General features: G+C 53.2%; 1 protein-coding gene, 1 long non-coding RNA gene and 1 other non-coding gene across 5 annotated transcripts; all 3 read left to right on the top strand.

The window, feature by feature from the left end:
• The first annotated feature begins 1947 nt into the window (after positions 1 to 1947).
• ZFP36L2 (ZFP36 ring finger protein like 2) lies at positions 1948 to 6199 on the top strand. Of its 2 annotated transcripts, none has more exons than XM_024552879.4 (2): positions 1948 to 2306; positions 2833 to 6199. In XM_024552879.4, the coding sequence occupies exons 1-2, from the start codon at positions 2256 to 2258 to the stop codon at positions 4267 to 4269; spliced, it is 1488 nt and encodes a 495-aa protein (XP_024408647.1). In that variant the 5' UTR covers positions 1948 to 2255; the 3' UTR covers positions 4270 to 6199. The 2 variants fall into 2 exon arrangements, with proteins under 2 accessions (XP_024408647.1, XP_053780377.1); XM_053924402.2 differs by having other exon boundaries at positions 2830 to 6199.
• Positions 6200 to 8771: 2572 nt separating this feature from the next.
• On the top strand, positions 8772 to 21919 carry LOC123478954 (uncharacterized). 2 transcript variants are annotated; one of them, XR_006654389.3, is made up of 4 exons: positions 8804 to 8887; positions 17034 to 17385; positions 19023 to 19170; positions 21352 to 21919. It is a non-coding gene; the product is annotated as an uncharacterized lncRNA (long non-coding RNA). The 2 variants fall into 2 exon arrangements; XR_006654390.3 differs by lacking the exon at positions 17034 to 17385 and having other exon boundaries at positions 8772 to 8887.
• On the top strand, positions 12311 to 12412 carry LOC112298224 (U6 spliceosomal RNA). Its single transcript, XR_002974129.2, has one exon. It is a non-coding gene; the product is annotated as a U6 spliceosomal RNA (small nuclear RNA).
• Positions 21920 to 22504: the final 585 nt, after the last annotated feature.

Below are 22504 nucleotides of genomic sequence, written 5' to 3'. Positions count from 1 at the left end.
TTCCCAGGAGTCCAAGATTTGGTGCCCCTAGCTCTGCACTCATGATTCTGCAGACCCCTACCCATCTGGCCATAGTCCAGAGGCCTGGCTTCCTCAGTTTTTTATGCTTTGTAAATCTGTTTTAATAGATAAGATGGATGACCCTTGTTTATCTTTTAAACACCTTTAAGAACCCATTTGCACCTTGACAAAGGTGAGGAGTAAATCAGGAATTGTCTTAGTTTTACCAGAAAACCATTATTGTGTACCATACTTGGTACACAAAAATTAGGTGATTTGCCTAAAATCACATGGCTTACAAGAGCAGAGTCTCAACTCCAAGCCCTAAATTTCTGGCCCTAAAGTCCTTGTAGCCCTTCCCTGACTCCAGCTCCCTGGGCAGGTGTGGAGGGAGTACAGCAGTGGGTACTGCATTCAAGCTGAACTCTAAGGGGTCCAGTTCCTTGATTGCCAGGCCTAGCGCATTCCCTTCCAGGTTAACAGAGGAAATGAGCTCCTACTGGAAATGAGGGCAATGCAACATAAAAAATCAGGTCAATTTGGGAAGGGGGCGTGGGTCCTGCAGCTTCCTTCCCTGACCGACACTACAGGATCTTCCAACTTAGGCCCAGCTACAGCCTAGGCTGCCAGATGTGCAAAATCATGGGCAGGGCTCCAGCTTTTTGACAGCGTACTTACAGATGGGGGTGACAAGTGTCCTGCACCAGACTTTTTATCTGCCCGAGTGGGACTGTCAACAGCTTTAGCTTCACTGGGCGCTAGGGGGTGTGTCTGCCCCATAACCGAAGGGTGCCGGTGGCAGATCATTTCCCAGCACAAGATTCTGGGGTTTGGGGCTGGCAAAAGGAAACGGGGACGGGATGGAGGGTGGTGGCGAGCTCATCATCCGAGTCCTCAGTGCCCAGCCCTGCCTGGCTGCGGGTCAGCTTCAGCCAGAGCCTGCGGCCCACAGTGAGCAAAGGCGGGGAGGGAAAGGGCTTGGAAGGCACACCAGGCCAAAGCTGAGGCGGGCGGGGAATCTGGCTGGCAGCTGCACCCCAACCCCCGCGAGGGCTGGGGAAGGCCAGACTGACCAGCAGACGGACGGTGTGGCGGGAAGTCGCCTCCATGCCTGTGCGGCGCTGCCGTCCTTTCCTCCCGTCCTCCCAGCAGGCCGCCCCGCGCCGCTCCGCGCCTTTGGCCCTGGCTCAAGGTCTTGTGACGTGATTAGCCAAGCCAGCGCCTTGTCCTCAGACTCTCAGCCCTTACCCGCAGGCCCGGGAGTTCAGACCCTGTTTACTGCAGCCTGGGCGGGGAGCGGGGCGGAGAAACCAGCCCGAGCTCCTCCCGACGAGTGCCGCGGCAGCCGCGCGCATCGCCGCCCCCACCCCCACCGTGTCTCCACGTGCAGTCGGGATGGAGCCTCCACCCACGATACTCAAGCCCAGAGCCCCTACCCCAACCCGCCCTACAGCCTAAGAACCCTTTGCAAACCAGTGAGGCCGCGCGGACGGTTGCATTTTGCAATTCCCGCGCCCAGTATAAAACCCAGGGTGGGAGATAAAAGGTCCGCAATTTCGCCTAGCAGGATCGTGCGGGGAAAGACACGTCCAGGGCTGCAAAACCCCGGCCACGTTAAACGTGCTGGGGATTTCCAACAGTTTAGCTAGCCCGAGAGAACGGGAGCTTTATCTTCCCGCCGCCACCCAGCAGCACCCATCTAGGCCAAGCTCTCCGAGACGCCCGGGGCACTGCGGTAGCCTGCCCCGCCCAGAGGCCTCTTCGCCCCCTCCCGCAGAGGAAAAAATTGGCGGCGGCCAATAGGAAGCCAGGGAGGTGTCTGACGTCCGCTAGCCGCGAGCTGGCGGGCGGCGTTGCCTGGAGACCTCGGCGGGGTAAGAGCTCTGTCCCCTCCCCCGGCACGCCCCAGCCGCTGCCGAGCTGCGGGGCTCTATATAGTGCGCGAGCTCGCGGGCCAGCGAGTTCCAGCAGTTTGTGATCTGCCTTCGGCTCCGCGCGGGGGGGCGGGCCGGGCACCCCGAGGCGCGGAGAAGCGCTCTTTGCTTCTCTTTCCTTTTCCCCACGCCGTACTCTTGGGCACCCCTCAAACCAGTCCGCTCTGCTTCCCTCTCCCGCTTTTCTCGTCCCCAGCCAACTTTTGGTCCTTCCCCCGCCCCTCTCCCGTTATTCGTCGTGGCTCGAGCTCGGCCGCGCCACCCCGAGGGTTCCTTCGGACCTCCCTGCCTGCAACTGCGAGCATTACAGAATCCAGAAACATGTCGACCACACTTCTGTCCGCCTTCTACGATATCGACTTCTTGTGCAAGGTACGCGGGGGAGCAAGGAGAGAGAAGGCGGGCAAGCAGGAAGCCCGTGGAGTTTTCAGACTTTGCTTTCTGCCCTCAACTTTTAGGAGACCCTTCTCCACCTTGACTTTCGGGGTGGGGAAAAAATCCCCGAGTTTGTAGAGGTTGTTGCTGGTGCCTTGTGGGCGGGGAGAAGCAGGGAGGGAGGAAGGGCTGGAGGGAGCGGCTGTAGCTGTTTAGTTTCTAACCGGCGGACCGCGGCCACGCTACCTGGGGCTTCCCGGACCGAGTTTGCGCCGCCCAAGCCGGCGGCCCACGGGCTAAGGATCACGTGTCGAAACTCAGCGCGGCCCGGAGTGGGAGTCCGGCTCCTACCAACGCGAACTTGATTTTCTTTTTTCGCGTGTATGGGCGAGGTGGGGGGAGCGAGTCGAAATCCGCAAAAAAGGAAAACGAATCAGAAGACTGGCTGTTACTCTGCAATTCGCCCCAATTTTTCCCTCCTTTACTCTTTTTCATCCTTTCCCCGCCCCTCTCCTTTTAGCAGACGGAGAAATCCCTGGCCAATCTCAATCTGAACAACATGCTGGACAAGAAGGCAGTGGGGACGCCCGTGGCCGCCGCCCCAAGCTCGGGCTTTACCCCGGGCTTCCTCCGACGGCACTCGTCCAGCAACTTGCATGCGCTCGCCCACCCTGCGCCTAGCCCTGGCAGCTGCTCGCCCAAGTTCCCGGGCGTGCCTAACGGCAGCAGCTGCGGCAACGGAGCGGCCGGTAGCCCGGCCTCCTACGGCACCCTCAAGGAGCCGTCGGGGGGCGGCGGTACGGCCCTGCTGAACAAGGAGAACAAATTCCGGGACCGCTCTTTCAGCGAGAACAGCGAGCGCAGCCAGCACCTCCTGCACCTGCAGCAGCAGCAGCAGCAGAAGGGGGGCGGCGGCTCTCAGATCAACTCGACTCGCTACAAAACTGAGCTGTGCCGGCCCTTCGAGGAGAGTGGCACGTGCAAGTACGGCGAGAAGTGCCAGTTCGCACACGGCTTCCACGAGCTGCGCAGTCTGACCCGCCACCCCAAGTACAAGACAGAGCTGTGCCGCACCTTCCACACCATCGGCTTCTGCCCCTATGGGCCCCGCTGCCACTTCATCCACAACGCGGATGAGCGCAGGCCCTCCCCGTCGGGGGGCGCCTCCGGGGACCTGCGCACTTTTAGTGCACGTGATGCGCTGCACCTGGGCTTCCCTCGGGAGCCACGGCCCAAGCTGCACCATAGCCTCAGCTTCTCAGGCTTCCCGTCGGGCCACCACCAGCCTCCTGGGGGCCTGGAGTCGCCGCTCCTCCTCGACAGCCCCACATCGCGAACGCCACCACCACCCTCCTGCTCCTCGGCCTCGTCCTGCTCCTCATCAGCTTCATCCTGCTCATCTGCCTCAGCGGCCTCCACGCCCTCTGGCGCCCCGACGTGTTGTGCCTCGGCTGCGGCTGCAGCAGCAGCAGCGGCCGCCATCCTGTATGGCACAGGGGGCACAGAAGACCTGCTGGCACCTGGTGCTCCATGCAGTACCTGCTCGTCCGCCTCGTGTGCCAACAACGCCTTCGCCTTCGGTCCAGAGCTGAGCAGCCTCATCACGCCACTTGCCATCCAGACCCACAACTTCACTGCGGTGGCTGCTGCTGCCTACTACCGCAACCAGCAGCAGCAGGGCCTGGTGCCCCCCGCACAGCCCACGGCGCCACCCAGCGCGCCCCTCCCTGCCAGTGCCGCTGGGCCACCCTCACCACCCTTCAACTACCAGCTGCCATGCCGCTTGTCCGAGTCACCCGTGTTTGATGCGCCCCCTAGCCCTCCTGACTCGCTCTCTGACCGTGACAGCTACTTGAGCGGCTCCCTGAGCTCGGGCAGCCTCAGCGGCTCGGAGTCCCCCAGCCTCGACCCCAGCCGCCGTCTACCTATCTTCAGCCGCCTCTCCATCTCCGACGACTGAGGCAAGAGGGCGCCAGTGAGGAGGAGGAAGGGAAGACCGATTCTGGGGGGTGTTGGAGGGTGCCCCTGCCATCTCGCCCGTGCTACTAGGGAGTTGGGGAGGTGATAAAGGCCGCAAGCAGACTGCAGGCTGGACCGAGCACTTGGACTCGAACTTGTGTGCCAGGAGGGGTCCCGCCCCTCCCTTTTCGGTTTCCTCTTGTTTTGTTTTTTATTATTTTTATTATTATTACGAAGTTTGATTCTTGTTGAGCAAAAAAAGCCAACGAACTTTTTGTATTGATGAACAAAATATTCACAACTGGGCAGTTGTGATGCGAATGGAACAAAAAAAAAAACAACACAAACTTTCTAAACTTCTTTAGGTCTCCTGAGTTTGGGACTTTAGGAAAAATCAGCCCAGCACCAGCAGCTACCGACCACCATTCCATATATTCACTTGAAAAGCATTAGTTACAGTCCAGATGTGGGAACTCTTGTCTTGGAAGAAGTTCCTTATTGTCATTTGTCTCAAACCAGTGTAAACACACCAGCCAAACCACCACCTTGCTGAACCCTAGCAGCTTTTAAAATTAAGTATTCTGCCAAGAATATGCCTTGATAGTAGGTTCTATAGGTTTGTTGTTTTGGGGTTTTTTTTCCCCTGAGTTCCATGTGTCTGGAAAAACCTTGCATTCCAAAGTTTCCTACCGGGTTACTGGTTTCGTTGCCCCCACTTAGTGGGTGTTTAATTTAGAACCATGTCTGCTCTCTCTGGAAGCCTTGGGCAGACCTTAGTTTGTAATTGTTGGTGAAAACTGCTGAATTTTTAGCTGTTTTGAGTTGATTCGCACCACTGCACCACAACTCAATATGAAAACTATTTAACTTATTTATTATCTTGTGAAAAGTATACATTGAAAATTTTGTTCATACTGTATTTATCAAGTATGATGAAAAGCAATAGATATATATTCTTTTATTATGTTAAATTATGATTGCCATTATTAATCGGCAAAATGTGGAGTGTATGTTCTTTTCACAGTAATATATGCCTTTTGTAACTTCACATGGTTATTTTATTGTAAATGAGTAAAAAAATCTTAATTTAAGAGATTGTAATATTTATTTCATTAATTTCTTTCCTTGTTTACGTAAATTTTGAAAGATTGCCTGATTTCTTTACAGAAATCTATCTTCATGCTGTGGAAGTAGTTTAAGGGAATATCTCGAGTTTTCTTAGAATGTATAATGGTTGCAGCCCATCCAACTTTAAAGAAAAGGCGACCACATTCCTTGCAGTCAGGCTTAAATGTGGCATGCTTTTCTCATTCCAACTTTATAAATTAGCAAAAAGTGTTTTTGTTTGCTTATTCTACCAGATCTACTGTGACATACTCTGCTTATACAAACATGTAGCAATAATGGGGGGTAGTCTCACCAGTGCCTTGGAAGGGCCAGAACTAGCCTTAAAACTTCCTCAACCAAATAAGTATTTTGTCTATTAGTGCTTGAGAGAATTTGAATGTAGGATGGGTTCAACTGCACAAAAGGAGAAGATTTTTACCACTTTTTTTTTTATAGATAAAAGTGAAGAGGTCACCTCTTAGTGCTAAAATAATAGTATGTATTACATGAATATGCCTTGTTTAATTACAAAAAATTCCAAAACTTGTACACATTTTTTTTCCCCCGTGTAGAAAGGCAGGAAGCTTCCCTGAACGGCGGGTGAATGAGTAGTAGCTGTAGTTCGTATGTACCTGGGTACACTTGGAGCACTATGTATGTACTCTGGACTACTTTAACGGAAGTAGGTATTTGAATGTAACAGGATAAGTCAACTTGAGTTGTAATATATTTTGGGGAATCAGTTCACTACAAATTGTGACTGTAAACATTGTACTGTAAATGTTTTGTAGTTTCCCCCAATAAAAATTTTGGGCAAAAAATGATGCATGTGTCAGACAGTGTTTTTTATTTTTAAGGAAGTATGGAGCTTCCCATTTTGTCAGACCTGGCCCAGGTCTCGGGTTGGGGGCTATGATTTAGAGAGCTGGCAGAGCCTGCCCCTCCATGTTTTATAGTAAGCTCTTCAGCTGAAAAGTAATTATTTGGACTGTCAAGGGCATTAGTTAGCTGTTCCCCTTGGTAATAAGATGCATCTCTGTGTTGGCTGGTGGCAAGGCCTGGCTGAGAGGCCTGAAGGGGTGTGGCTCGCCTGTGAGTCACCAAGTGGATCACGTGTCTGCAGTGGCAGCTGAAGGTCCGATTTTTTTTTTTTTTGATTTTTTTTTTTTTTTGCTGGGACGCCTGGAGAACAGAACTGCTGGGGTGGGGAAGGGAGGAGGTCTTGCCTGGCTGTGGGCTGCAGGTCCTTAAAGCCCTACACTGGAGGTGAGGGCAGAAGGACTGGTTAGGCCTGGGATTTGCCTGGACTTTGGAAAGCCTGGTTGTGTCCTTGTCAAGAGAGGAGGGGAAAGGGACAGAAGATTAAGCAGGTTAAACTTACATCTGGGTAACGTTTGTTTATGCGGACAGCTTCCTCTGGGAGTGAGAGCGCACATGTTATTTATGCAAAAGACCTAGCGTCTGTGAGGACAGAGGCCAGAAAGCAAATGCAACCCAGGTCTCCAGAAAAAAGGGAAAAAAAAAACTAGCAGTTTGCTGATTCCCAACATAGTTGAACAAAACCTTAGTACGTTTTTTTCCTACAGTCACTTTAAAAATGTAAAAAGCAGGTTCATAAATCAATTCATGTTTTTTCTTCATCCTCCCTCTACCCACCCACCCACTCACAGTTCAGACACTTTTTCCAAAGTAGGTAAGAGATTTAGCAAGTTTGTTTTATCTACAGCAGCTGGGCTCTATCAACCAATACTCGCAGCCCCTCTCCCTGCTCCTCACAGCTGAGCTGGTAGGGGTGGGGAGCAGTCTGCCAGCCCCACCGGCTTCAGGCAGCTGTTTCACGTTAACGATGATTGCGCTGGTGTTAGCTGGAGCATTTTGGTGCTTGGCGCACGCTGCCAAAGGGGATGGGGAACAGTTTCAAAGTTCTCCCAGATGCCCGGCCCTTGGCGGAGGGCCTCAGCGGCGGGGGAAGGGAGCCCGAGGCCAGCGAGGGCTCGCTGGCGAGGACCCTGCGGGCTCCCAGGTCTCCTCACCGTGAAGAATGTGCGATGAGGGGGAAGAGTCTAAAAAATGTGGTGCTATGTAGGCCAGGCTGCGTTTCAAAGGCCTTGTTTCCACTTCACTCCAAAACTTACTTTTCTTAAACAAGCACTTTTGATCAGCTGGAATGTCAGACTTCTTTTGGGGGTAAGCCACACTTATTTGTCCAAATTGGTTTGTTTGCAAGCCCAACTGCTACGATCTGATGTTTTTGTATTTTAGACCCAGTGGAGCGTGGAAAGCTGGGGGGAGTCATTCAGAAGTTTCCTCTTGCCGCAGATCAGTGGAGGGTATGTGGGTCATCGTCTCCACAGCGGCTGGAATTCACAGCGAACAAAACTCTCAGCTATTATTTGATCACCCTCAGGAAAGTTTTCACAGAAGTTAAAGGAAGGAGAAGTAACACATGGCAAGTAAAGACAAGCCAGGTCTATCACAGGCTGGGGAGAGGAACTAAAACTGACTCTTGGCTCTAAAACTCGGTTACACTCAAGATAAAATTCTGTAGTCAGTTGTGAAAATGCGCCCAGAATGTGATGGTTTAGGATGTCCTAACAGTGCGGCATTTCCACAGACTGTTTGAAAAACTAAGGTGTTTTTTAAACAACCCAATTAGTGTGCACCACCTTCTAAATTATTTCAGAGAAGGGATGCATGCGTGGACATATTTTCCACCACTCATTCTGTCTGAATCTACTGCTGAGGGCATAAAAGGAAAAAAAACACACACACAAAAAAACTATTGAGAAGGCCAAAGCTCCGCACCCGCCCATGGGAATAGATGGAGGATTGTGAGCTCTGCAGCAGCTCAGGGACCCGGATGAAAGGGCCAGGCCTGGGAGGGCCCAATGCAGTTAGGGCTAACAGGCATAGCTCCCGGCTGCAGGTCTGGCCCAGCCCTAGGAATGCTCAGTTTTTAAATTCTGCCTCCGGGTTGGGGGGTGTCTCAGAAGACCCCCCCCGCCCTAAGCTGAATGTGTGCAGCAAGGAACCCCGCTAGAGAGCCTTTGAACCTGGAAGGAAACCGTCCCCAGGCACTCGCTCTTCTTCAGTGTTGCTTGTGGTGACAAGAGTGAGGGCAGATGTGACTGTTTTGAAAGCGGAAGTTGGGTCTCTGTGCCTTCCTTGGCCTTGTGAGTTAGTGGGAGCCTATGCAGCCCCTAGAGGCTAAGCCAAGGCCAGGCTTACCTTCCATCAGAGGCCTGTAGGCACTTTCCATTGTTGTTACCTCATTGGTGTTTATTTTTTCTTGTTGGCACTCCAGGAGACATGCAGACCTGTGGCCATCCAGGGCAGGTCCAGTTCCATGCTGCTGGCAAGGCCAAGGCGGGAGGGAGGAAAGAGGGAGGGCCAGGGAGGAGCCAAGGCCTGGCAGCTGGACAGGCCTGCCCAGGAGGAGCCCTGCGAGAGGAGGCGGGTAGGGGCCTGATCTGCAGGAAGCCACATCACCTCCAGGGCCCACACCTGCCTAGGTGGGTTCTTCCACCCTCTCCTGACAGTTTGTGCTAGACCTGGGAAGGGTGTGTGTGTGTGGAGGGGGTCTGCGGGGTATGTCCATACGGAGGGTGTGTATGTGTATGTACCTGTGTCCTTGTCTGTCTAGCCAAGTGTGCGCATGTTTGTGGGTGTCGCTGTGTGCGCGCAGGTGCTCAGAGGGCCGTCTGTGGTGCTCCCGGGCGACAGTCCTGGGATATGGGGCTGTCTGTTGATGTGGATCTGTGTGGCTATTGGTATGTGTGTGCAGTTGGGAGTCTGGGTGTGTGTGGAAATCTGTGGATTTGGGCGTGTGTTGCTGTGTGTGTGCCTGTGGGAGTGTGGATGTGGGCTTGGTGTATCTGCTGCTCTGTTTGGGGGGTATGGGTTTAAGGGTGTCTCTTGCTCTCTGTGTGTAGGTGTGTGTGTGGGCCCGGGAGGGGGTGTGGGTTCGGGTGTGCCTGTTGCCGTGGGTGGCTGTGTCTGCAAGGCCGACGCCGTGGGGGTAGGTGCGTGGGTCTGTGGGGTGTGAGGGAGGACCTGGCGGTGCTGCTGTATGTTTGGGGCTGTGTGTGTGTGTGCATGTGTGGGAGTGTGTCTGTGTGGGGTGCGGTGTTAACACCTACAGAGGAAAAGCAGCCCTTTTTAGCAGGCCTCTTTCAAGTTAAAAACTGCTTTCAAAACCCGGAAATGATGGCCAGGCTGTCATCCGCTTCCTGCAGGGTGGTGGGCAGAGCCGGGCTGAGTGGGAGGGCTGCGCACACAGGCCTCGAGGCCCGCGGGGACCCCAGACCCACCTTATTGCGGGGCACGCCTGCCAAGGACAGGCCTCCGGGCCTGACTATAGGGACATATTTAGAAACAATTAATTCTTGGTTGGAGGAGGAAGGGGCCCATTTATTTTCATCTGTGCAGAAATAGCTCTTGTCAGATAGGAGTTCTTGTGCCCTCTGGGTGAGAGGCAACTCTGAAATAGAAGGAAAGATATTAAAGACTAGGCAGACAAGAAAACTCCTAAACTCGCTGAAACCAAGTTTAAAATATTTCTCTAAAAATAAGCTTTGTTTTCCTTGTGGATTCCTCTGGCAATTGGGCCCTTGTGTTGGGGTGCTTAGCTGGCCTGGGAAGCCAGGCGGAATTTTTTAAAAAGCAAGTGTTTCCCAGCTGTGGCCTTGGAAAGTTCTCTGTTTTCCATTTATTAAACTCCTAGTTTCCGGCTAATTAAAATTATTTTCAAATAAAACTCCTTGGCCCAGCAATATTTGATGAAACACAGAATGGGGGAGGGAGTGACCCCCCTACCCCCACTGCAGGACTTCTGGCAGGCTCTGTGGGGTGGCCTGTGACCCCCTCCACCCGGCCGGTGCTGGTTCTACCAGACGGAGGGAAGCCTTTGAAATGCACGCCAACGCCTTGTCTTACCAAACCCCACCGCTCCTGTGGTGGCCGCGGTGAGAGGCTGCTGGCCGGGCAGTCTCCGAGCCCTGCGCCACCTGACCAGGGGCTGTGGGCCACTGACAACCTGCTGTTTCTTTCCCTGCAACCCTGAGCAAAGAAGGGGTGCACGTGGCGATGCTGCGCTCTCCGGCCTGGCTACCGTTGGAGACTCAAGTCCAGTCCGGCCAATGTGCCGGGGCTTTATTGAGCACCCACTGGATGCCCAGACTCCCAAGGCAACACATGGTGAAGGCGGAAATCAGAGATGCTGCCGGCAGGAGGCGTGCACTGCTGAGGCCAGAGGTGGTGTGAGTCTGAGTTGCGGGCAGGTCCCCCTCACTGCGCTGGCATTCAGTCCAGATATCCCACATGCGGGATACTGGGACTGCTGGCTGGGCCCTTCACTCATCCCACAGATAGCTCTGATGGTCCAGTAAGTGACGCCCAGGGGTAACAGATGAGCTGGCAGATGCCATCCCTGCCTTCATGGAGTGTACACAATGTGTTCAAGGTTCATGCGTGATGTGGCTTGAATCAGGCTTCATCCCTTCACGCAGCTGCATCACACTCCATTGTATAAGTATACCACATGTGTATTTGCACCTCAGTTGAAAGACATTGGAGTTGTTTTCACCTTTTGGCTATTGTTGAGTGATGCTGCTGCTGCGAACATCCACACACGTAGCTTTTGTGTGAGCATGTTTTCAGTTCTTTCGGTTACATCCCTGGAATTGCCAGGTCACTCCGCAGTTTAACTTTTTGAGGATTGCCATACTGTTTTCCAAAGTGATACATTGGTTTTTGTAACTGATTAGTGTTTCCCCTACTCAGCCTGATGCATGTTCTATGATGTCCACATAAGAAAACATGTATGCTTTGGCTGGTGTGGCTCAGTGGGTTGAGTGCCGGCCTGTGAACCAAAAGGTTGAGGGTTCAATTCCCAGTCAGGGCACATGCCTGGGTTGCGGGCCAGGTCCCCAGGGTGGGTGTGTAAGAGGCAACCACACATTGATGTTTCTCTCCTTCCCTTTCTCTCTCCCTTTCCCTTTCTCTAAAAATAAATAAATAAAAATCTTTTTTTAAAAAAAGAAAGAAAATGTGTACACTTGTTCACAATAGCCAAAAAGTGGAAACAACCCAAATGTCCGCCAACAGATGGATAAATAGATAAAATGGGTACGTCCATTCAGTGGAATAGGATTTAGTCATAAAAAGGAAGGAAGTATCGATTCAAGATATAACATGAATGCGCAGTACAAATACAATGTTATATTGAAAGAATCCAGACACAAAAAACTACCTATGACATGATTCCACTTCATGAAATGTCCAGCAGAGGCAACTTCATGGAGACAACAAGGAGATTGGGGTTGGCTGGGGCTAGAGGACGAGGGCAATGGCTGCGGGCAGAGCAGTGTTTCTGTTTGGGTTGATGAAAGCATTCCAGAATTGGATAGTGGTGAGGATTGCACAACCTTGTGAATGTATTAAAATCTGTAATTTGTGTACTTTAATCTGAATTTTATTGTATGTGAATTATAGCTTAATGTTTTTTCTGAGTGTACTACCCTGACCAGTATGGCTCAGTTGGTTGGGCGTCGTCCTGCAAAGCAGAGGGTCGCCAGTACAATTACCAGTGAGGGCACATGGCTGGGTTGTGGGTTCTGTCCCTGGTCGGGGCGCGTACGGGGGACAACCGATCAAGGTTTCTCTCCTTCTCTTTCTCCCTTCCTTCCCCTCTCTCTAAAAAATAATAAATAAAATCTTGTAAAAATTTTTTTAATGTTTAAGCATTTTAAAAAATATACTTGCACACTGAAATCTGGGGTGTGAACGGGAAGGGCAGGGACTGAGAGAGCCTCTGTCAGGAACACTGGCCTCACTTAGGGCCTGGGAAACTTCCAAAGAAGTAGGAAGGGCATAGGGCAAGCAACAGTAAGGCAAAGGGCCAGTGAAAGAGTTTCCCAAGTAAAAGGAGCAGCGAGGCGCTCGCTTCAGCAGCCCATAGACTAACACTGGGACGATAGAGATTAGCGCGGCCCCTGCGCAAGGATGACGTACAAATTTGTGAAGTGTTCCATATTTTTAGTTTGCAAGAATTGTTGTGGTGACCACTTTGGAAGGTATATAGATGTCAAATCACTATGTTGTACACCTGAAACTAATATGAAACTGTATGTCAACTATAATTTCTTTTAGAAACAGAGTAGCTAGTGCCAAGGCCCTGTGGTTAGAGGGAGCACGGTTCCAGAGAGGAAAGCAAAGATGCATACGGCACCTGGGGGTGGAGAACTGAGCAAAGTAGCCCAGGATGGGGCTGGGGCAGTGGGCTCAGGGTTCAAGAGACTACTAGCCTGCCCTCTGTGCCCCTCCAGTTCCTGCAGTAGAGCACCTTATTGTAAAGATGTCTACAGAGAAGTCACTGGGACCTCTCACCCCAGAGCTCAGTGGATTATCACCAGTGGAAAGCACTGGGACTCTGGAGTCAGAGGTGGGGAATGGGTCCCAGTTGCTGCCAGTTACCCACTATGTGGCCTTGAGCACAGTTCACCATCTCTTTGAGCCTCAGTTTCTTCATTTGAAAAAAAAAAATGGGTTAACCTACTGTTGTCCTTGCTTTTGTTATGAAGATTAAGTGAGATAATGTTTGCCAAGTGCTTTGCCCAGTGCCTAGAGGTGATAAGTATTCAGTAAGAATTAGCTGGCTATTGTTATTACCATTAAGCTTCATCATCTTCCTCTTCCCTTTCTCCCCAAGCTCTTGCCACAGGTCTCCTGGTTGGGATGCCTTAAAGACCCTGATAGTGACCCTTTATGGAACGACTATTATGTGCTAAAGCTCCCTGTGTGTTAACAGCAGGCGGTATAGCCACCCAAGACTGCGGGACTGTTACTGCCCCTATTTCAAAGATAAGAAAACAGCTTGGAGAAGTTGTATGCCTGAGGCCAGGCAGCTGGGAAAAGGCTGAAGCAGAAAGCAAAGGAATCTAACCTGTGTCTCCTTCAAATGGCCCCAAGCTGCCTCTCTGACTCCTCTCCCCCTGCCTTACTCCCACACTACCTATAAATGCAGATTTCCACATCTATGCTTTGAAAACACAATTAGTTCAAGTCATCCTGCACTCAAAATCCTCACTGAGAACAAAATGTACGATCTTAGCAAGGCCTACAAAGTCCTACGTGATCTGTGCGGCGTGACCCGCGCCCATGGCCCTTTCCTCTCTGACCCGACTGCCCATCCATCACCCTGCTCCACCACGCAGGCCCCCTTGCTGTCCTGAACCATGCTGGGCCTCCTCTCTGTCTCGGGGCCTTTGCACCTGCTGTCCCCTCTGCCATGCTCTTCTACACGGCCTATTTCCTTCAGTTTTCTGCGAAGTGTCACCTTTTCAGGGGCCACCCAGACCACCCTCTCTAAAACAACAGCCCCACCTGGCATTTCTTCTCTCTCGTCCTGCTTTATTTTCCCTAGCATTTGTCATCCTCTGACATATTTTTTAATTTTTTATTTATTGATTTCAGAGAGAGAGAGAAACATTACTTTGTTGTTCCACTTATTTATGCACTCATTGGTTGTTTCTTATATGTGCCTTAACCAGGAATTGAACCCACAAGCTTGGCAAATCGAGATGAAGCTCTAACCAACTGAGCTAGCCTACCAGGGCTCCTATGACATATTTTAAATGCTTTTACATATAAAAACCATATATATTCATATTCCTTCCTTCTTAGACTCTAAGCTTAGCCCTAATCAATAGGCACTCAATCCGAGGGGCATCAGCAAGGTCCCCTTCTCTGTCCCCACCAAACTCTCCCAGCCACCTGGGCTGTAAGATGACAGTGGAGACTGCTTTCCTTCGGCAAGTCTAGTAGAGCTGCACTGTCCCATGGGGTGGGCACTAGCCACATGGGGCTATTTAATGTCAAACTCACTTCCTCAGCCTCGCTGTCCACATTTCAGGGGGTCAGTAGCCGCACGAATGCGGGACCACCGCACTGAACAGCAGGGACTACACCCATCACCGCAGAACGTTCTGGTGCACAGCACTGCTGCTCTACGATGTTCTGTTAAAACACAACTGTAAGGAAGGAAGCCTCTGTCACCCGACCCTTGAAAAGTTGTCCTTTCCCAAAGCAAGTCCCAGGACACAACCATGATGCCTTTGAACTCCCCCTCCCCTCACAAGCCCAGAGACTGCAGTATATCCCCAAATGACAGCTCTGTCCAGGAGACTGTGTGTGCCGGTGGGGGGGACATGAAGGGACTACCCACCGCATGGTGGCACCTCACAGCCCCACCCAGCAGCCTGGGACCTGCACCTTGACACCGCTACGTACAAATGGCAAAGTCCCTCCTAACCTTGCTCCTCAGTCCCACTCAGTAGAGCCGGCCACTTGGCAACTGCCTTGTGTGAGGAGTTCCAGCAATTCGACTGCACAGCTCTATCTACAGATATTTACACACACACACATTCATATGTGGTTTCAGTTCTCTGAAGGGGGCCGTGCGGTACCTCCTGTCCTCAGCCCGCGCGCCAGCACCTGCTTCCACCGGCCACGGGTGTCCGTGCATCAGGCCCAGGGATGGCCACCGAGGCTCTGCCTTGTTTCCCTTCCATGCACGTCCTTACACACAGACCCTTGGGTGTGCGTTTCCATCAGGAGAATCCCCAGAGGCAGCATTGCTAAGATGTGGGGCGGCTCCCGTGTTTCTGTGGAGATAACATGTATTTAAACCCTTGAAACCTGCCGTCCTAGTAACCCTCCAAAAATGGTGCACTACATGCCTCTCCCCGCCCCCTTTCTCATTGCTTCAGAGACCACTGCTGCCCCAGTTCACTCCCTGTTTGGCTGCTCTGAACTTCTGGAGTCCGCATAACAGGGGCTGCCCTGGGGGTCTGGCCTTCCTCTGTCTCCTGTCCTGTTCCCCAGTCCTCTGGTGGCTAAATCCCATCTCCCCCCACCTCCAGGCTCTTGGGGGGCAACTCATGGCCATCTACCGTTCAGGTTGGTGTCAAAGACTGAGGCTGTCCCCTGGAGCCCCAGGCAGGTGGGTCAGTCCGACCAGGCTCAGGGCACCTGGGGCTTAAGGGCCAGGAAGTGGGAAGATTCTGCCACTAAAATTGTGGCTATTGTCGGGGGCAGTGGGAATCCTCCCAAGACAATAGTGTTTCCAGGGGAGGGTGTAGATGATGTAGGTGTGTCTCTGTGAGAGCGTGAGGGTGAGTGTGTCATGTGCAGGAGTGTGAGTGTGTGCTACTGTGCGCACATGTCTTAGGGGCGGTTGTGTTGGGCGTTATGTAACGGAGGCACTCCCTGGGGCCAACAAACCGCAGTGGTGTAACCACCGGCCGGCTGGGGCACCAGAAGGAAAGGAGGGAAAATGTAAACACATTCTGGGCCTTTCCCTGGCCCACCACAAGCAGGCCCTGCACAGGGCAGCAATTCCGGTTCTCCATTCCCAGCACCTTAAGCCCTGTGGGCTGGCCTGGAAGGGAGTGATAATGGAGACCGAGGCCAAGGGACAAGACCAAGAGAAGAGCCCAGCGAGGTCCCTCTGGGTTTTCCTGGGTCTGCCATAGGCTGTGCACCCCCACAAATGAGGCATGCTGGCTTTCTCACCCCCAGAGCTGTCCTAGTCTCTTAAGTGCCTTCCAGGGCTCCCTTTGTCCCAGAAGCTGCCTGGCATCAGAGCCCAGCACCCTGCAGGCAACCAGCGTGGACCGGCTGCTTACCTGCTCCCATCCTTGGGTGGCCTCAGGGTGCAAAGGTGCACCTCCTCCCTGCTCCCCACACCTCACATCCAGGCCAGCCGAATGCCTTCCAGCCAGTGCCCAGCTGCCCAGCCCTTCAGCACTGAGCCTGAGGCTCTCTCTTCCAGGAAGCCTCCCCTGCCTGCTCCAGGCCAGTCCTTTCTGTGCTGAACTCCTGCAGCACCTCTGGACACACAGCCTGACATCTGGTCATGTACAATCGTCCCTTGTTCTCCAGTTGTTCACTTTGGTGATAATGGCCACAATTTATGCAGTACATTCTTGGCCAAACCTGGTCCCTCGAGGTGCCCTCATTAGCACATGCCATCCTCCCACCAACCCAAGAAGGTAGCGTTCCTACCACCATTACATAGCCAAGAACCCAAGCAGAGGGAGACTGAGTGAATGATCCATGGTTACAGCTACCCCTAGAAGACTCTGATGGCAGAACCTGTGTTCATAACCTCCCCTAGCTGAGCTCCGTCTCCCCACATCTCTAGGCTCTTGTGAGGGCAGGAGCCTCTTCCATGTCCCGCCTCCGCTGACGTGGAGCCAGCTGGGCGCCTGCTAGATGCTCAGATAAAGGTAGTAGCTGGCATACAGTTGGTACCTTGTAACTGCTAGTTGACTGGGTAACTGGTTGAGCAGAATGGAATGGAATCTTTTACTCAGAAGAGTGAGTGATATGCTAAGAGCAGGATATTGGGGTCGCACAACCGGATCATCGCAGGCAACTCATGAATCCCTCTGAGCCTCAGTTTCCTCATCTGCAAGATGGGACCGGCCCTCGTGTCCTCCTCACCAGATTACTGAGAGGATCATATATAGCACTGTTTGTGATAGGCGCGGCGCAGTGCCGGGTGCGCATTTGGTGGTCAGTAAACACTGCTGCTGCCCCTCCCCCTGCTGCCCCTGCAGGGGTGTTTCTGGACAAGCCTCTTTCCCTGTTTTACAGGTGAGGAAACTGAGGCCCAGAGAAACGCCTTTCCTGAGATCTTGCAGGGTCTTCATTGCAGCTGCAGATGACTGATTCCTCAGCCTCTTACGAAGACAGGCCAGCGCTTTTCATCCAGGACAGTGTGCACAGAGCTGGTGGGGGAACTGAGGGAAGATACCTTTCTAAACTTTAACAAAGTCTCTGATCAAATTGAGGATAGTCTCCTCTAAGGCAGATGGGCACCTACATCTTCCCGTGCCGGTGAGAGGAGGAGTTAATCAGGGAGGGCTTCCAGGAGGAGGCAGGTATCAGGGCAACCCCGACCCTTGTAGAAGGAAGACACCGTGACACAAGCTGCAATTACTTGGAGGTGGGTTCGCCTGGACCTCCACGCGCCCCATCTGTGCCGAGTTTCCCTCCGATGGTAAAAATGGGCCATAGGCCTGGCTCTCACAGGGGGCGGGACCAGGGGATGAGTCCTTCCTCCCATCCTCATTCACTTGAGCTTTAGACTATTAGGTAATGCTAATGCTACCACCTCAGGATGACCTTCCCACTAAAATGTCAGTTCCAGGATTTCTTCTTTTTTTTTTTTTTTGGTCTTTTTTACTGTGTTCCCAGTGGTTAGAACAGAGCCTAAGCTAGAGTAGGTGCTTAACAAATACTTGAAGAAATGATTCATATCTCTACCCTGCTGCCAACTGCACATTCACACCAGGTGTCTTTACTCCTGCACAGTTATGTCCCTCCCAGCAGTGCCCTCCCAATGCCTTTGTCTGGCTGTATCATGCCACCTCTTACAGAAAGGCTTCCAGGGCTACATAGGCCTGCCCACTGCACAGCCTCCCCTCTCCAACCTCATCACGCTGAAGGTGGTGCCCAACCAAGTTGCTCTCCCCTTGTCTTAGCGCAGGTTGATTTCAGAGGAGGAAGGTGGGGGAGCAGGCCAGCCACCAGGGCCTATGTAGGGAGCAGGGGAAGGTGGTCCAGGGCTTGAGAGATGGGGGCTCCTGATACCTGTTGGTTTGCCCAGCAGCAAGAGATGAGAGCTATCTTTTCCTCTTTTGCCCAGCAGGGCCTTTTGCTCCAAGTTCAGCTGACCTAGACCTGTGGCAGACAAGCACACTGCTGAAGCAGGGGGAGTGGGCTGCTCAGCCCCCAGAAAGCCAGGGACCCCGCAACAGAGGCTCGCCTGGGGGCTTCCAGCGGGCTGGGAGGCCCAGGGAGGTTCCCTTGACCTTGGGGTTTTTCCTGAGAGTCCTTTGCAGATGTTGTCACCAAGCAGCCTGTGTGCGTGTGTGTATGAGTGTTTAGGAGGGAAGGAGGAAGGGAGGGAGAGAAAATTCTTTTACCAAGGTAGAAACCCAAACCAGGAGACAGGTGAGTAAAACCCAGAAAGCTAGAAAGCAAAGATGACTCAGGAGACAGCTGTGGTCCTGGCTGAAGTCAGAGACAGGGCAGGGCAGGAGGGAGGAAGGGTGAGTCCAGGGGAGGGGGAGAGGTGGCCCACAGCTGGCTCTGTGGTCATCCCTCCCCCAGAGGAAGCGTCCTGCCTGCCGGCCTGCTCACCCTGGCCGGTGAGGTCCCCAGGGTATCACCCTCATCTTCCCTCTGTGCCCTTGGAGCTCTGAGCCCACACTGTCACCCACCCTGGAGGGATGGGGATGGCCCATGGACTGCGATGGCTGGCTTCCCTCGGCAGCCAGATTATCGACACTACAAGAATTAAGTGATATAAATTACGCCATATCTGACACACGATGACACTACAGAATGTCAGGGCCTCCCTCTCTCCCCCATTCTGGCACCGTCCCTGTAAGCCGTCCTTCTAGTCAGAGTCCCCAGGGGACTCTGGCACTGGGCCCCACAGAGGCAGAAGGGTGCAGAGGAGCTTAAGACCCACTCATCCTGTCCTGGGTGGCGGGTGGGTGAGCTCACACCCCTTGTGCAGCCTGGAAGGTCCCTTTGCCTCCCTTGGCCCCTTTTCACTCCTGCTTCTCCACGCAGCTTCCTCTAGCCCCCAGCCCCTGGACACTCCACGTGGCCATGCCTTTCCACAGCAGTCGCTGTCCACCTGGTATTCCAGAGCACAGACCCAGAACCAGACTGACTGGTTCTGTCCCAGTTTTCCCACTTACCAGCTGTGTGACCTTGGGTAAGTTGCTCAACCTCTCTGTGCCTCCGTTTCCTCACCTATTATGTTCTGTCTCCTAAAGGTCCAAGTGGAGGTTCTGTTTTATCAAATGGCTTCCAACTTCCAGAAGGGTCGAGGAAGCCCATTTATTAGAACACACTGCCTTCTAAAAATCTCTACCTCCACCTTAAGAGAGGGTCACCCATGTTGCAGAGGCAGAAAGCTGAGGTTCAGAGAAAGTGCATGCCTTGACCAAGGCCACCAGCCCCCTCACGCCCACCCCCGGCCTTCAGGCCCTCTCTCTGCCTGCACTGGGTTAATTACAACTCTGGTTTCTGGGCTTTGAGAAGGGCCAAAGAGACTCCAGCCCAGCGGTGACCAGGGCCGATTAGAAAAGAGGTGAGTGAACATTCTAAGGGCTCTAACTGAAGACTGGGCCCCACGCAAAGGCCTGTTTGCAGGGGACCAGCCCCACCTCAGCGGGTCTGTGAAATGGCAGAGTCCCCGGAGCCCAAGGAGGGGCTGGGCCTGCCTGTGCCGATCAGAGGGATGTCTGCGGTGTGGGGTGCAGGTGAAAGAGCGAGGGGAAGTCTGTGCGCTGCAGCACACCCTCCTTCCTGTGCCCTCTCTGGCAGGGGCCTGCACGCAGCCAGGAGTTCGGTGGGCATGATGCGTCTTCCTGGCGGGCCGCCCAGAACACTGTTAACTGGTTACAGACAGAGGCTGGGAAAGGGTGAAGGGGGTAGAGGAGGAGTTTTACTTTTATTTAAAACTCTCTCTTTTGTTTGACGTTCCTGCCACGTGCACATATTATTATTTTTTATTTTTAATGGCAGCAGATGTTGCGTGAGCACTTGGGATTATGAGCCACTCTGCTCTTTCTGACACGTCAAAAAAAGAAGGATGTGACGATGGTTGGTGGGAGAGGGGGCTGGCTTTTTGCTGGGTCTTGCTGTGGATGGCAGAGCCCGGCTGGGAGGAGAGGCTGCAGGGCACCTGGACCCCACAGAGGGGATGAGGGGTGGTCTTGACCTGCTGATTCTTCCTCCCCCCAACCCCAGCTGGCTCAGGAGGCCTTCGAGTCGCCCGGGGCCAGCCCCGCAGTTTTGGGGCCCTGCCTCCCGTTTGAGCGGGCCCCTCCCAGAGCACGGGTTCCAGTGCTGCAGGGACAAGGACCGGGACCTCTGTCTGTCTGCCTGCAGTTTGCAGGTCCCACTACTGCCTGTCCCGCTTTCTGAGCCCGTGGTCCCAGTTTTCCCAGGGAAGCTGGCAGAACGTGCTCTGTGGCCCAGTCCTGCCCTCCTGTCTTTTTACCTCCTACATCCCTGGGGCAGATGAGCAGACAGATAGAACACCTCCCTGGCCAGTCTGGAGGGCCTGGGGTCTGCTGGGCGGGTAGGGTTGTTGGAGGGTGATGCTCCAACTTGCCTTAGCCCTGGCCTGTGGGGGTCCCTCACTGCCACTCCTGCTAGCCCAGCCCCAGGTGAGGCGGCCTGCGGTCCTGGCTTTACTCACCGTTGACCTCCATGCTGAGCATGACTCACACCCGAGTGGTCAGAGACACGGCCACACAGCCCTCCGGTGAGATGAGCAGCGTGAGCTCCATTTCACAGGCTGGGACTCTGAGGTCCAGGTCGGCGGGGGACTTGCAGAAGTCCCGCACCGAACAGTGAGCCAGTGACGGCCAGAGCCTGAGGTGCAGGCATTTCTCTATCCTGGGGGTTCAACCTTACGGGCGGGCTGCTAAGAAATGAAGTTACTATAGGACCTCAGAATTATTTAAAGACAAACCTTCCTTAAAAGTGAGCCAGCTCAACCTCATTTGTCATTATGGAATTATAAATCAAAACAAGATACCACCACATACCTTTTAGAATGGTGAAAATTAAAAAAAAAAAAAAAAGATAGATAGAATGGTAAAAATCCAAAATATGGACACCACCAAATGCTAGAGAGGGTGTGGGGAAGCAGTAGCTCTCATTCACTGCTGGCGGGATGCAAAATGGTACAGCCCGTTTGGAAGGCAATTTGGCAGGCTTTTACAAAACTAAACGTACTATTTGTGATCGAGCAGTGTGCTCCTTGGTGCGTACCCAAGCTGGTTGAACACTGATGCCCACACAAAAACCCGCACACAGATGTCTGTCGCTGCTTTACTCCTAATTGCCGCAACTTGCATGCAGCCAAGATGTCCTTCCGCAGGCCAACGGATAAACAGACTGCGGCCCATCCAGACACTGGACTACGACGCCGCACTCAAAGGAAACGAACCGTTGAGCCATGAAAAGACACGGAGGAAACTTAAATGCATGTCACTAAGTGAAGATGCCAATCTGAAAAGGCTGCCTGCTGTAGGATTCCAACTACGTGACTTTCTGGATTAGGCACAACTATGGACAGTAAAAAAAATAGTGGGTGCTGGGGTTAAGGAGGAGAAATGGGGGAGTACACAGAGATACAGAATCCGGGGCGCAGTGAAACTGCTCTGTGGGATACTACAGCAGTGGGTCCACGTCCCGGTCCATTTGCCCAAACCCACAGAGCGCACGACACCCAGAGGGAGCCCTCCTGTGAACTATGGACTCGGGTGGGGGGGGGGGGGGTGATGATGTGTCAGCGCAGGTTCACCAGCGGGGACAAAAGCACCGCCCCAGTGCTGGGGGTTGGTGAGGAGGGAGGCTGTCGGTGATGGGCAGCCCAGGACATAGTGGGAAATATCTATACTTTCTGCTCAGTTTTGCTTCGAACATAAAATTACTCAATAAATAAATAAATAAATAAAGTCTATGACAAGACAAAACAAAACAAGTGACTCAGGTGTCAGAGCTCCAGAGACTCTCTCTACAGTGTCTCCAGTAAGAGGACACTGGTTCCCCAGGCCCTCTGGGGTCCCTGCCGGCAGGGAGGTGGGGTGGGCAGGCTCAGGGCCTGGGGTGGGCTCCTGGCCCCTCCCACCTCCCCACAGCTCCTGGAGGAGCCTCAGCGATCCTGGGCTGGCAGTTGGCCCCCCTCTCCCTGGCTTCCTGTTTGGCTTCCAGAGAGTCGTTTGGCCGTTTCTGCAGCTGAACTAGGAACTGGTTGGGCTGCTGGGAGGGAGAACACTTGCCTTGCTGGGGAGCTGAGGGGTGGGGGTGGGGTGGGGGGAGACTTCAAGTCGTTTGGAGCCTCAACCTGTGGTCACCTGGATGCTCAAATCCTGACCTGGAGGCCCCTGAGAGGTCAGTTAGTCCAACCTGCCGCCTCCATTCTGGGCCAGGCAGCCGAGGTCTCGAACATTGTCACTCAGGCCCAGCACAGCCTGTGCGGGCAGGCCTTCTCGCTGGCCTGTGTGGTGTGAGCAGGCTGCTGTACCCAG

Source organism: Desmodus rotundus, chromosome 5 (assembly GCF_022682495.2).
Source record: "Desmodus rotundus isolate HL8 chromosome 5, HLdesRot8A.1, whole genome shotgun sequence".
Classification (NCBI taxonomy): domain Eukaryota; kingdom Metazoa; phylum Chordata; class Mammalia; order Chiroptera; family Phyllostomidae; genus Desmodus; species Desmodus rotundus.
Note: the sequence above shows the minus strand (reverse complement) of the source record. Positions and strands in the feature narration are given on the sequence as shown.

Bases quoted from the DNA above. Each gene is read 5' to 3' on its own strand.
- ZFP36L2 (XM_053924402.2), top strand. From the start codon at position 2,256: ATGTCGACCACACTTCTGTCCGCCTTCTACGATATCGACTTCTTGTGC. The intron at 2,307-2,829 runs GTACGCGGGGGA...CTCTCCTTTTAG, and splicing joins ATATCGACTTCTTGTGCAAG to CAGACGGAGAAATCCCTGGC.